Source organism: Coregonus lavaretus (genome assembly GCF_964263955.1).
Source record: "Coregonus lavaretus genome assembly, chromosome: 3".
NCBI lineage: Eukaryota > Metazoa > Chordata > Actinopteri > Salmoniformes > Salmonidae > Coregonus > Coregonus lavaretus.
Window position 1 is genome coordinate 29,570,929 of NC_139990.1, and position 14,874 is coordinate 29,585,802.

The window sequence follows — 14,874 nt, forward strand, 5'->3', positions numbered from 1 at the left end:
TATTATTATTATTATTATTATTATTATTATATACTCAAACATATAGCTACTCACATTCACACCAAGTCACACACACACACACACATATTCATTCCCTAATTCTCACCTCTCAACTGTCAAGTGTGAAAAGTGTAGTCTTCACGCTGAGTCATGTTAACACAGCCATTGTGTGTATGCTTTACGGCCTCCTGAGACCACGGTGGGACTCGACTGTGGGTCTTTCAGTAGGAGGTCAGAATATGTAGAGCTCACAGGTCTGCCCTGGACTCAGAACTCCAAACAGGAGAATAATACACTGTTATGACCCGCATTAGCACTTGCAATGAATGGTATGGAGGCTGGCGCAGGTTCAGCATTGCCATGACAAACCTGAGGATTAGGGGCTAAAGCCTCTTCTATGTCCTCATAGTGTCAGCACCACAGTGAATGGATTGCACAACTATGTAATTAATTCAAATGTGCCTCGTTAAAGGAGCAAGTAAGTACGAAGGGTCTTAAGCTATTGAAGTGGGTCTGAATGAGTTGCTTGAGTCTCTATTGGGCGATAACTCTGGGTTAAGTTAAAATCTTTCTTCTGTAATATGAAAAGAAAACAATGTGCTATTCATGTAGGAGGCAAATGTGATTTACAGTTGTCATCTGGAGACAATGTAATAATTTTATGACAATTGAAACTTGTCTTTCATGTATAACCATACTTTTTTTATGATATTTTATATTTTTAAATCTGAATATTTATAGACAATTCAGTAGTCTCCATTTGAATTGTCTTGCATTTATATGTGTCTTGTATATGTACACATACATTGATAAAAGCAACTGACAACCAAATAAATGTTGCTCATTTCTTTTTCAAAAGCACAACATGAGCCAGATACTGATTTAGAACAGCTGTATTCGGCCTTGAAAAACTGACACAATCCATGCCGTGCTTGATTGTCACAAGTTAGCCATTTTGTCAAAGTTAAAAAAATGACGGTAGTCCCGTAGCTTTGAAACTGTGTTTGTTTTCTCAATAATGTTCAGTGTTTACATTCCTATGAGAATTAAGATCTGAGATTACACAATTCAATTATGATGATGTAAATATGAACAGCTTGTGTGTAATGAAAAGGCAGACTATGCCAATACAAGCTGGAATAAAAGGAAGTTGTTTCTGATATGACAATTTCTGCATCGTAATTTTATAGAGTACACATGTATTGGCACGTAGGCCCATGACTGTGTGGCCGTGCACGACTCCAACACCATCACTAAAGGTGTTACACAGGACTTTTGAGCATTTTTGCGCATTGTAATTTCAGAAAATGTCCATAATATATCTGCAGTAATAGTGGAATGATATTGTTTCACAGTATTACAGTATTACTACTTATTCACCTACTGATTTCTCCTGCCGGAGTGGGATCTGTTGTCAAAATGGGAAAGCTGTTCTGACTTTGTGGCTGTGTTATCTAGTGGAAATTGCTGTGTAATTTCCTGGTTGCACAAATTCTACACGGTTTGCTCAATTTCAGTTTATGTGACAAAACAATATTGTAGGGAATCATTGTACCATCTAAATCGCTGTGAAATATATTTTCAATAACAAAACATTTTGTTTTTACAGCTGTTTGAAGCTGGTGGACCAAAACCGCTGTTTGAAACTGGTGGACCAAAACAAAGTCAGAACAGCTTTCCCATTTTGACAACAGATGACTCTCCGGCAGGAAAAACCATTAGGCGAATATCACACCCAATCCCAAAACTGTAATACTATGAAACACTATCATTCCACTATTAGCGCCAGATATATTATGGACATTTTCTGAAATTACAATGCAAAATGTCCCCAAAATTCTATGTGTAGCACCTTTAAGTTTGCTGATGACACAATGGTGGTTGGCCAGATCACCAACGACGATGAGACAGCCTATAGGGAAGAGGTCAGTGACCTGGCAGTGTGGCACACTCCCATCCATATTGACAGGGCTGTAGTGGAGAGTGTCGAGAGCTTCAAGTTCCTCGGTGTACACATCATTAAGGAATTATCATGGTCCCCACACACCATCACGACAACGCCTCTTCCCCATCAGAAGGCTGAAAAGATTCAGCATGGGCCCTCAGATCCTCAAAAAGTGCTACAACTGCAACATTGAGAGCATCTTAACTGGCTACATCACTGCTTGGTATGGCAATTGCTTGGCATCTGGACCCAAGGCACTACAGAGGGTAGTGCGTACGGCCCAGTACATCACTGGGGCCGAACTCCCTGCCATCCAGGACCTATATACCAGGCGGTGTCAGAGGATGGCCCTAAAACTTGCCACCCAAGTCATAGACTGTTCACTCTGCTACCGCACAGCAAGCATTACTCATGCACCAAGTCTGGAAGCAACAGGACCCTGAATAGTTTCTACTCCCAAGCCATAAGACTGCTAAATAGTTAGTTAAATAGTTAAACCAAATAGCTACCCAGACTATTTGACCCTTTTTGCACTGTCTTTTGACTCATCATGTACGCTGCTGCTACTGTTTATTATCTATCCTGTTGCCTAGTCACTTTATCCCTACCTACTGTATATGTACATACAGTGGGGAGAACAAGTATTTGATACACTGACGATTTTGCAGGTTTTCCTACTTACAAAGCATGTAGAGGTCTGTAATTTTTATCATAGGTACACTTCAACTGTGAGAGACGGAATCTAAAACAAAAATCCAGAAAATCACATTGTATGATTTTTAAGTAATTAATTTGCATTTTATTGCATGACATAAGTATTTGATCACCTACCAACCAGTAAGAATTCCGGCTCTCACAGACCTGTTAGTTTTTCTTTAAGAAGCCCTCCTGTTCTCCCCTCATTACCTGTATTAACTGCACCTGTTTGAACTCGTTACCTGTATAAAAGACACCTGTCCACACACTCAATCAAACAGACTCCAACCTCTCCAGACCAGAGAGCTGTGTAAGGACATCAGGGATAAAATTGTAGACCTGCACAAGGCTGGGATGGGCTACAGGACAATAGGCAAGCAGCTTGGTGAGAAGGCAACAACTGTTGGCGCAATTATTAGAAAATGGAAGAAGTTCAAGATGACGGTCAATCATCCTCGGTCTGGGGCTCCATGCAAGATCTCACCTCGTGGGGCATCAATGATCATGAGGAAGGTGAGGGATCAGCCCAGAACTACACTGCAGGACCTGGTCAATGACCTGAAGAGCGCTGGGACCACAGTCTCAAAGAAAACATTAGTAACACACTACGCCGTCATGGATTAAAATCCTGCAGCGCACGCAAGGTCCCCCTGCTCAAGCCAGCGCATGTCCAGGCCCATCTGAAGTTTGCCAATGACCATCTGGATGATCCAGAGGAGGAATGGGAGAAGGTCATGTGGTCTGATGAGACAAAAATAGAGCTTTTTGGTCTAAACTCCACTCGCCGTGTTTGGAGGAAGAAGAAGGATGAGTACAACCCCAAGAACACCATCCCAACTGTGAAGCATGGAGGTGGAAACATCATTCTTTGGGGATGCTTTTCTGCAAAGGGGACAGGACGACTGCACCGTATTGAGGGGAGGATGGATGGGGCCATGTATCGCGAGATCTTGGCCAACAACCTCCTTCCCTCAGTAAAAGCATTGAAGATGGGTCGTGGCTGGGTCTACCAGCATGACAACGACCCGAAACACACAGCCAGGGCAACTAAGGAGTGGCTCCGTAAGAAGCATCTCAAGGTCCTGGAGTGGCCTAGCCAGTCTCCAGACCTGAACCCAATAGAAAATCTTTGGAGGGAGCTGAAAGTCCGTATTGCCCAGCGACAGCCACGAAACCTGAAGGATCTGGAGAAGGTCTGTATAGAGGAGTGGGCCAAAATCCCTGCTGCAGTGTGTGCAAACCTGGTCAAGACCTACAGGAAACATATGATCTCTGTAATTGCAAACAAAGGTTTCTGTACCAAATATTAAGTTCTGCTTTTCTGATGTATCAAATACTTATGTCATGCAATAAAATGCAAATGAATTACTTAAAAATCATACAATGTGATTTTCTGGATTTTTGTCTCTCACAGTTGAAGTGTACCTATGATAAAATTTACAGACCTCTACATGCTTTGTAAGTAGGAAAACCTGCAAAATCGGCAGTGTATCAAATACTTGTTCTCCCCACTGTATCTACCTCAATTACCTCGTACCCCTGCACATCAACTCGGTGCTGGTACCGTGTATATAGCCAATTATCGTTACTCATTGTGTATTTATACCTCATGTTATTCTTTTTCTATTATTTCAATTTTTCTCTCTGTATTGTTGGGAAGAGCCCGTAAGTAAGCATTTCACTGTTAGTCTACACCTGTTGTTTATGAAACTTGACAAATACATATGATTTGAGATTTATGCCTAGATATGTACAGTGGGGAAAAAAAGTATTTAGTCAGCCACCAATTGTGCAAGTTCTCCCACTTAAAAAGAAGAGAGAGGCCTGTAATTTTCATCATAGGTACACGTCAACTATGACAGACAAAATGAGATTTTTTTTCTCCAAAAATCACATTGTAGGATTTTTTATGAATTTATTTGCAAATTATGGTGGAAAATAAGTATCTGGTCAATAACAAAAGTTTCTCAATACTTTGTTATATACCCTTTGTTGGCAATGACACAGGTCAAACGTTTTCTGTAAGTCTTCACAAGGTTTTCACACACTGTTGCTGGTATTTTGGCCCATTCCTCCATGCAGATCTCCTCTAGAGCAGTGATGTTTTGGGGCTGTCGCTGGGCAACATGGACTTTCAACTCCCTCCAAATATTTTCTATGGGGTTGAGATCTGGAGACTGGCTAGGCCACTCCAGGACCTTGAAATGCTTCTTACTCCTTCGTTGCCCGGGCGGTGTGCTTGGGATCATTGTCATGCTGAAAGACCCAGCCACGTTTCATCTTCAATGCCCTTGCTAATGGAAGGAGGTTTTCACTCAAAATCTCACGATACATGGCCCCATTCATTCTTTCCTTTACACGGATCAGTCGTCCTGGTCCCTTTGCAGAAAAACAGCCCCAAAGCATGATGTTTCCACCCCCATGCTTCACAGTAGGTATGGTGTTCTTTGGATGCAACTCAGCATTCTTTGTCCTCCAAACACGACGAGTTGAGTTTTTACCAAAAAGTTATATTTTGGTTTCATCTGACCGTATGACATTCTCCCAATCCTCTTCTGGATCATCCAAATGCACTCTAGCAAACTTCAGACGGGCCTGGACATGTACTGGCTTAAGCAGGGGGACAGGTCTGGCACTGCAGGATTTGAGTCCCTGGCGGCGTAGTGTGTTACTGATGGTAGGCTTTGTTACTTTGGTCCCAGCTCTCTGCAGGTCATTCACTAGGTCCCCCCGTGTGGTTCTGGGATTTTTGCTCACCGTTCTTGTGATCATTTTGACCCCACGGGGTGAGATCTTGCGTGGAGCCCCAGATCGAGGGAGATTATCAGTGGACTTGTATGTCTTCCATTTCCTAATAATTGCTCCCACAGTTGATTTCTTCAAACCAAGCTGCTTACCTATTGCAGATTCAGTCTTCCCAGCCTGGTGCAGGTCTACAATTTTGTTTCTGGTGTCCTTTGACAGCTCTTTGGTCTTGGCCATAGTGAAGTTTGGAGTGTGACTGTTTGAGGTTGTGGACAGGTGTCTTTTATACTGATAACAAGTTCAAACAGGTGCCATTAATACAGGTAACGAGTGGAGGACAGAGGAGCCTCTTAAAGAAGTTGTTACAGGTCTGTGAGAGCCAGAAATCTTGCTTGTTTGTAGGTGACCAAATACTTATTTTCTAATTTGCAAATAAATTCATTAAAAATCCTACATTGTGATTTTCTGGGATTCTTTTTCTCAATTTGTCTGTCATAGTTGACGTGTACCTATGATGAAAATTACAGGCCTCTCTCTTCTTTTTAAGTGGGAGAACTTGCACAATTGGTGGCTGACTAAATACTTTTTTTCCCCACTGTATTGTATCAGGGTTGGGCTCAATTCAAATTGAAGTCAGTCAATTCAGGAAGTGATTTGAAGTGAAAATTCAAAAAATGCAGCAAATTTAGCAGGCGCTCTTATCCAGAGCAACTTACAGTTAGTGAGTGCATACATTTTCATACTGGCCCCCCCGTGGGAAACAAACCCACAACCCTGGCGTTGGAAGCACCATGCTCTACCAATTGAGCTACAGGGGACTGTTTGATAGTATATCTTATTTGACAGCATGGCATTTAAGCTAATGTTTATGGCAGTGCAAGTAGATTTGATTTAATACACTCAAGGACTCTCTGGTTCATTTGGACTTCCTAACAGGCGCCCATATTTTAGGACACCAGCGAAGTACGTCAACTGTACCCAGTTTTCCCAGATATGTTTGCACATGCTTTGTGTCTTGGGTAGCTTGGGTTTGTTATCTTGGTTCTCCTACATGTATTAATTCACACACCCCTCCTCTCCCACACTGTCAGCCCGACATCATGTTGTCCCCGCTATCACAGAATACACACACTTTATCACACGCACATCGGGGTGGTTTGGACCACAGTGAAGTGATGAGGGTCTTCTCTATCTGTTGATAGCCTGCCCTGAATCATAGGGATGTCAGGGCACTGTCCATTATAGGGACTTGACCTTTGACCCTGGGCCTTTCACCACAGTATTCCCTTGGCTTCCCTCGCTGGCTGCCGATGAAGACATTCCTCTACCTACTCTTGGATTTCGGTTTTGTTCTACTTAAAACACGGAGAGCTCTCCCAGATTGGTATTTTGACAGCTTTCGCAGAGTTTCGCACCATGTTGTGGCTATTTTTGGTGAGAAAAATAACATTAGATATGATATCACTTCACTCAATATGATAAAGTATGTAAACATTGAATTCTTTTACCACATAAATGGGATAAAACTAGATTTACTAAAAACCAGGGAAATACAACCTTCTACATGTGTGAGTAGAATTGTGAACCCCTGTGTTATATAGTTGAGTGTTGGACAGTGAGAATCCTGTAGTGTCTGCTGTGTACTGTAGTGCAGGGGAGACGGGAACAGACTGAATGTGTACAGGGGCAGGGCTACCACACAAGCCTCAGGTCAGAGAGCGTGTAAACCAATCCTCGCAGTCTGAGCACATCCTCTGTGCTGGGGTCCCTCTCTGCCTTACACATACACACACAGAGAGAGACAGAGAAAGAGTGAGAGCGAGAGAGAGAGAGAGAGAGAGACTCGTCCATACACACATTCCTCTGCAGTCTCTGTGAGGGGCAGGCTCAGAGTGTGTTGGAAGCCTGGTGCTGTTCTCCAGTGAGCCTCGCTCCAGTCGTTTAGTCACACAGAAACCAGAGCAGAGACGGAGGAGGAAGAGCAGAGCAGGGACACAAGAGGAGGTCTGAGGACACTATCCGTATGCACTGACCCTTGTATTTAACACATGTAGACATACATGCACACGCGCATGCTGCGTTGATAGAGTTTAAAGAAGGACCATCTATATAAACATACAAGCTGTCACGGTGCAACACGTGTATGCAGCGAGCCCTGGACGACTGGACTTCTGTCTGACTTCTGACCGGACACATAGCACTCCAGCAGCCCATTACACGAGTGTGTGTGTAAGTGTGTGTGATCACACCGGAGATGCCCTCCAGACGTTCTCCCAGTAGGAGGTCCAGCATGGGGATGGATGACACATGTTCTACATCGACTGTGATCCTTACAGCATTCTGATCCACCAAAGGAAATACTGGCCCAAGACTGACCGCTAAACAGAAGAAAAGTCGTCCCGAAGCCAACGATAAAAGGACTTTACTTTTCAACCTTTCCCCCAGGCTGGTATGATGTTGTGGAACAAGTTTGCCTACCACTTGCTTTCGTTGGCAGCCCTACTGGTGGCAGTGGGCTGCAGCGGGGGGGAGCAGAGAAAAGGGGCAGATAGCAGTGCCAGCAGCGCAGGACAGGGCAGTACAGGTGGCAGCACGGGTAGCAGTAGCAGCAGTAGTAGTAGTGAAAGTAGTAGTAGCAGTAATCTGAGGTACCACAGAGTCCAGCATGGACAGTGCACCTACACCTTTATCCTACCTGAGGGCGATGGCAGCGGAGGGAATTCATGCCGACAAGGGAAAACAGCGACCCAGTTTAACAGCGCCAATGCGCTGCAGAGAGACGCTCCACCACTGGAACAGGACTTCGCTTCCCAGAAGATCCAACACCTGGAGCATGTCATGGAAAACTACACTCAGTGGCTGCAGAAGGTAAGGGAGAAGTGGTCAAACTGTCGTAAGCAATGCAATGCGGTGACTGGAGTCATAGTTGAAAGCTTGTGCAGGTGTTCTTTTATGTTTACTTTCTGAGTATGCATTGAAGCTGTTTGTGTTTATGTAAGGGCTACGTTGTTGTGTCTGGCTCTTGTGTTTTTTTTTTTGAATGATGTTCTCTGGCTTTCAATTTGAGGTTGTCTTAATCAAAGTCCTTACAGTATTGTCACGGATACATTTGTGTGCTCTATGGCTGGAGCTGTGGTCTACAACTCTTTTATTAATGGTTTAAGATCTTGGCGAGGATCTTGAATTGATGAATGATTATTATGACAAATGTACGGCTGTCACATACCCACAAATAACCAACATCCATATATAATTTACATCCACAAAGCTGTTTCATTACGTAACTGTATATATTAACCATTGATCTATTTGTGTAAGTACCTATCCAAAAAACTCTGTGCTCCCTGAGCAAATTCCACCGATGTCAAGTTACGTTCAACACTGCAGAGGTAGTAATATGTCAGTCATCCAGAGTTCTCCAGTGTGCTGTCTTTTTAATGACAGGAAGTCTATAAGGACCCCTGTGAGAGTGCGAGGGAAAAATGCTCCCTCTATGTACTGCTACTCAGAACTTGCCATTAGTCCAGATTAGCTTTAGAATATAAAGAAAGCAAGTTAATAGAATCATCAGATATTTTCGAAGTACAGGATTTACTAACATGAAAGGCATTTAAAAAAAAAACTTTTAGAAAACATACTCATTGTTGGGAATAGACTTGTTATAGGGAATGCATCTTCAATTTTCTGTTCTGTATCTATTGCCGTGCATAGTTGTGTATAAATCTTTATTTCAAAGCTCTGTATATTTTTTAAGGGTAACCTTCAAATTAGATTTTCAACAGGCAAGGGCAGTTAAAGTTTTAATACTTAATATGACTTTACAATTGGGTAATGTACAGTATTGCGGGAAACATAAATAATAATTTTGTAATGCAGTGCTCAGTGAATTCAACTGGGAAAACAATCAACCAACAAATATACTTCTCGTTAGGCTTGCCAAGAATTGTAGACAAGGGAACTAAGCAAATTTACTCTCTGTTAGGGGTTTAAGAGACGGATGCTTGTGGTGCATAAGACTCCGTCACATCCTTTTCCTGCAACAAATGAGGACCTGTTTTGTATTAGATATGGCGAATAATGAGTATTTTCATGGTGAGGTGTCAAGTTCCTTTGCCTCAGTATGAATAATAATTTGTTTGTAAAGCCAGTCAGGTGTTTAGGACCAAGAATATGGTTTCACTGTGACATTAATTAATTGTGAGGTCATCACTGATACAACTGAATTGCTTATCTTAGCTTTGAGACTCCTTGTCGCTGAAAAGAGAGACTATCTCTCTGAAATGAATGCTTTAATAAAATAAACAAACTCTAAATTTGGAAAAGAAGCTCTGCTGTACTTTTCACAATATTGTAACTTTACGATGAGATTAGGAGGGCCAATCTATGATGAATTGCTTAAACACACAATAGTTTATTTTTGTCTGTAAAATGTTGACGCAAAGCAAACAAATAATTGCACAGAATGCACAATGGATTTGATAGTTTACTCTGGAATTGTGGGATTAATTTAACTGAACATCATTAATACCTGTTAGCATGCTATGCTCTCTGCTCACTAGTAATTAGAGCACCTTCTTAAAAGCTATTGGGGCAAGTTTCTCAACAGTATTATTGCTTTTCATCTACCTTCGAAATGTTATCTTTTCACTCCTCAGGTTGTGAGAAATGGTCGTTCTTTATAAATGACCCAACATTTCATTCCAATGAACTGTTGATTGAGTTTGTAGTTAGGAAAGTAGTATAGATGTTATTCCTTCTTACTGTATGTTGTATCTCACACTAGTAAAGCACAAACATACAGGTATGTACATATCAATTCCCAAATAAATGTTTGGCTTTTGCTCAGAAACCACACATATCACTATACATCACTCGGTTTATCTTGTGTCTTGGAAGAGGAATTTCAATGGTAAAAACTGCTTTAAAACTTGAGATAAGCTGTGGGCTGTAAATGGTTGTGTGAATGATGACCTATATAAATGAAGAAAAACTATTGGAATGCAAAAGATTGTTCAGTGGAGAAAATTACATCACATAATGAGGACCATGACTGTACATTGAAAAAAAAAAGAAAAAAAAAAGATGTTGATTCAACGTACAATTGTAAAGCAGCTGCAATAAGATTGTGAGTTTGCTCAACAAAATAGGATTGAAGTTAATTCAACGAACAATTATAAGTCAGCCAGCTGCATTAGGATTGTGAGTTTGCTCAACATTTGGGCACATTTGGGCATATAGCTGAACCAACTTTGACCAGAGTTTGTTGAGTAAACACACTTTAACACATACAGTTGAAGTTGGAAGTTTACATACACTTAGGTTGGAGTCATTAAAACTTGTTTTTTAACCACTCCACAAATGTATTGTTAACAAACTATAGTTTTGGCAAGTCGTTTAGGACATCTACTTTGTGCATGACACAAGTAATTTTTCCAACAATTGTTTACAGACAGATTATTTCACTTATAATTCACTGTATCACAATTCCAGTGGGTCAGAAGTTTACATACACTAAGTTGACTGTGGCTTTAAACAGCTTGGAAAATTCCAGAAAATTATGTCATGGCTTTAGAAGCTTCTAAAAGGCTAATTGACATAATTTGAGTGAATTGGTGGTGTACCTGTGGATGTATTTCAAGGCCTACCTTCAAACTCAGTGCCTCTTTGCTTGACATCATGGGAAAATGGCTTGCAAGCCGAAGAACACCATCCCAACCGTGAAGCACGGGGTGGCGGCATCATGCTGTGGGGGTGCTTTGCAGCAGGAGGGACTGGTGCACTTCACAAAATAGATGGCAAGGAAGGAATATGTGGATATATTGAAGCAGCATCTCAAGACATCAGTCAGGAAGTTAAAGCTTGGTCGCAAATGGGTCTTCCAAATGGACAATGACCCCAAGCATACTTCCATAGTTGTGGCAAAATGGCTTAAGGACAACAAAGTCAAGGTATTGGAGTGGACATCACAAAGCCCTGACCTCAATCCTATAGAAAATGTGTGGGCGAGCAAGGAGGCCTACAAACCTGACTCAGTTACACCAGCTCTGTCAGGAGGAATGGGCCAAAATTAACTCAACTTATTGTGGGAAGCTTGTGGAAGAATACCCGAAATGTTTGACCCATGTTAAACAATTTAAAGGCAATGCTACCAAATACTAATTGAGTGTGTGTAAACTTCTGACCCACTGGGAATGTGAAATAAAAGCTGAAATAAATCATTCTCTCTACTATTATTCTGACATTTCACATTCTTAAAATAAATTGGTGATCCTAACTGACCAAAGACAGGGAATGTTTACCAGGATTAAATGTCAGGAATTGTGAAAAACTGAGTTTAAATGTATTTGGCTAAGGTGTATGTAAACTTCCGACTTCAACTGTAGCTCAAATTCTTGTCCTTTTGAAGTACAATCAACTCACAGAATAATGCTGATTTTCCCCTTGCCTGGAAAACACTCCTTTAGTAAAACTCGGTGGCAATCACAGAGGTCAGACTAGGGGCGGGGCACGCGTAGACAAGATGGCGTATTGAATAGAAAGCGGTACAAAACACCTCAAGATAAAAACATAATATTCAAAATCAGTAAGTTAGACTAAATATTAGCATTTCATATATTTGTAGTTAATATAATTCAATCTGGATAATAACACAAAACAGATTATAAGGCTAGAGAAATATATCGACAAATATTACAACAACACGCAACACCCAAACATGGCTGAAGATAAGCGTGGAGAGCCGATCCCCAAAAGGAAACGCGACTCATCGACTGATACAGATGATATATGCTTTTCACCACTGGGTATGGTAAGTGTGGAAAGCGACCTGTTGAAGTCGATAAATGACAAATTGGGCATACTAGAATTGGTCAGTAAAGACGTAAAAGAGTTGAAAACGAGTCTTCAAATGAGTGACGAAAAAGCTTTGGTAATGGAGAAAGAAACCAAAAACTTAAAAGTGACAGTCTCTAAAATGGAAACGGACGTTAGGGAACTAAAAAAGGAGAACAACCTTCTGAGAGAAGCCTTACTAGACATCCAAACTAGATCGATGAGAGAAAATCTAGTACTTACGGGTATTCAGGAAAAGGAGGGAGAAATAACAGAGAATATTATGAAGGACTTCCTGCATACAGCGCTACAAATCCCACTCGAGGCTGTCGATAAAATCCAACTCGAACGTGTACACCGTTTCGGAAAAAGAGGACAGAAATATGAGCGCCCAATCGTTGCCAAATTTGCTTTTTTTAAAGATAAAGCTATGGTGAAAAGCCTAGGAAAAAGACTTGCTGGCACGAAAATAGGCATGAATGATCAGTTCCCGAGGGAGATTGTAGAAAGGCGCAAAGTTCTGTATCCAATCTTCAAGGAAAACAGATTAAAAGGGAAACGTGTTGCACTCGTGGTGGATAAACTATATATTGACAACCAAATGTTCAGAGACACAAAGACTACTCCATGGCTATTCTAAAAGTTGTAATAGAGGAGTCGAATATTGGAGCACCCGATACTAGCAATGATAGGGATTGTAATATTAAATAACATTTATAGTAAGTATAGTATTTTATAAAAGGATAAAATGACATAACAAGCAGAATAATACATCTTTAAATACAAATAATTAGAACATGGCTTTTTTGGCGGGAGGTTGTTGTTTTGGCGGATGGTTGTTGTGGTTGGTCCTGTGTTCTCTCTGGCGTCCTTTCCCCCTTGCGGCAGATGTGGATGCGGGTGCGTTTGCACGCTCGGCCCATTTCTTCCGCAGTCAACCATGTGTTGTGCATTTTTGTGTTTGAAAAGGTGCGGCGTTAAGTGAGTGAGAGGGGAAATGGTTGCATATCCCAGAGCCGACCGGGGGTCTATGAGCAGGGGTAGTGAGAGAGAGCTTTCAATTTTGTGTAGATGAGGGATATACATTTTTAAATATAGTATACATCTAATCTAATTTTTCATTGTCCTATCATGATGGGAAGATCCCTAACCCTATAACCTGGACACCCACCTGAGCGACCCATACACCAAAGAGAAGTTCCCATCTCTTTTATGGACCTGCTGTGAGTATGCAGCCTAAACAGAGAAATAAATGCGGTCAGAGACCTACTTGAGCAGCACCGCCCCCTCAAGATTCTGAGCCTGCCTGGCAGGGTTGGTCCTACAAAGCCAGAGCCCCCTGATGGGAGAGCATAATATACAAGGAAATTCTCAAAGCTGCTAATGAGAACCTTGACGACCTTTTACCTAGCCGGTGGGGATTCCGGTGGGGTACGCCCACCCAGGTAGTGGCAGTGCTGGCAACACTGGCTGCAGTAACCCATGGGGAGGGGGTCACACTCGGACGATCAGAGAGGGGGTTTATCATTGTGGCCCAGGTGGCACAAAATAATCAAAGGTCTGACCGCACGGAAATGCTTGGGAAAATGGTTACAACAGGGGATCAGAGTGTTTGTGTCTCAGGTGAAGAGGGTGGATCTGATCTCCATCACCCAGGACTTGACATAGATTAAGTAGATTAATCAAATCTCACATTGTTATCAATTTCTGCTCAATCTGCATGCTTTCTCAATCAGCTTTAACTGTATGTGCACTCGTAAATCAGGTTATTTCTCGAGTTGGGCTCTGGGATATAACAGCCGTTGAGTATCTGATTTTATGGTGGATTGTGGAGGAGGGGGGTTGAGTGTGTTGGAATATGTGATATGTGCGTGTGTGCTTGTCTGGCATCTGTTGTGGGGGGGTGGGGATATTGGGGGGGAGGGGGGGTATGGGATGGACCACGGGAATTATTTGCTAGGATAATAATTGCTTGTCAATGAATGAAATGTAATACAATGGCAATCCGGGTTATATGTTAGAATCCTACGCGTGAACTGCCAACATTATTACGCATATTAATTGATAATGATGGAAAATAGGATATGCATAATTTTTTTAAAATAGTTATATAGATATATATATAGAGAGGTGAAAGCATTGGAAATGCTTTTGGCGGTTAATCTGCTTCTGTTTTGTGGGTGGCACTGTGTGCTGTTTTCGATGGATGGGTCCTGGCCTCTCGGGGCCTTAGGGATCCGGAGGGATGTGGGTGGGATGCTGATCACTGGGATGACGGCTCAACTTGGGATGGGGATGGGCTTTAGCGGGGGAATTAGTGGAGAACAATTGAAGGGTTACTCCGTAGCAATGCAAACATCACGGTACAGCTATATGGACACTCAATTATTATGGTATTTTTTATTGGTAAATTTACAAAAATATATATAATGATAAATAGACTTGAAACTTGTATCTCATTATGGTGTATGGTGAAATAAGTATAGCCAGTTATAATTGTAATGGCTTAGCTGATAATAACAAAAGAAGAACAATATTTACATGGCTCAAAGAGAAGGAATATAATATATATTGTATACAGGAAACTCATTCAACAATTCGAGATGAAGTAGCGTGGAAAAAAGAATGGGGGGGGGGGGGGGGGGAAATATACTTCT

The 14,874-nt window shown here is 41.7% G+C and overlaps 1 protein-coding gene across 1 annotated transcript in view; it reads left to right on the forward strand.

Annotated features, from left to right (window-relative positions):
* Positions 1-7,837: 7,837 nt before the first annotated feature.
* The window catches only part of angpt1 (angiopoietin 1), a gene marked incomplete at both ends in the record, with an annotated part of 86,428 nt that continues 79,391 nt past the window's right edge, over positions 7,838-14,874 (forward strand). The window contains one exon of the mRNA XM_084151604.1: positions 7,838-8,254. Within this exon, the coding sequence (XP_084007730.1) occupies positions 7,838-8,254 (417 nt within the window). The remainder of the gene's footprint in view (positions 8,255-14,874) is intronic.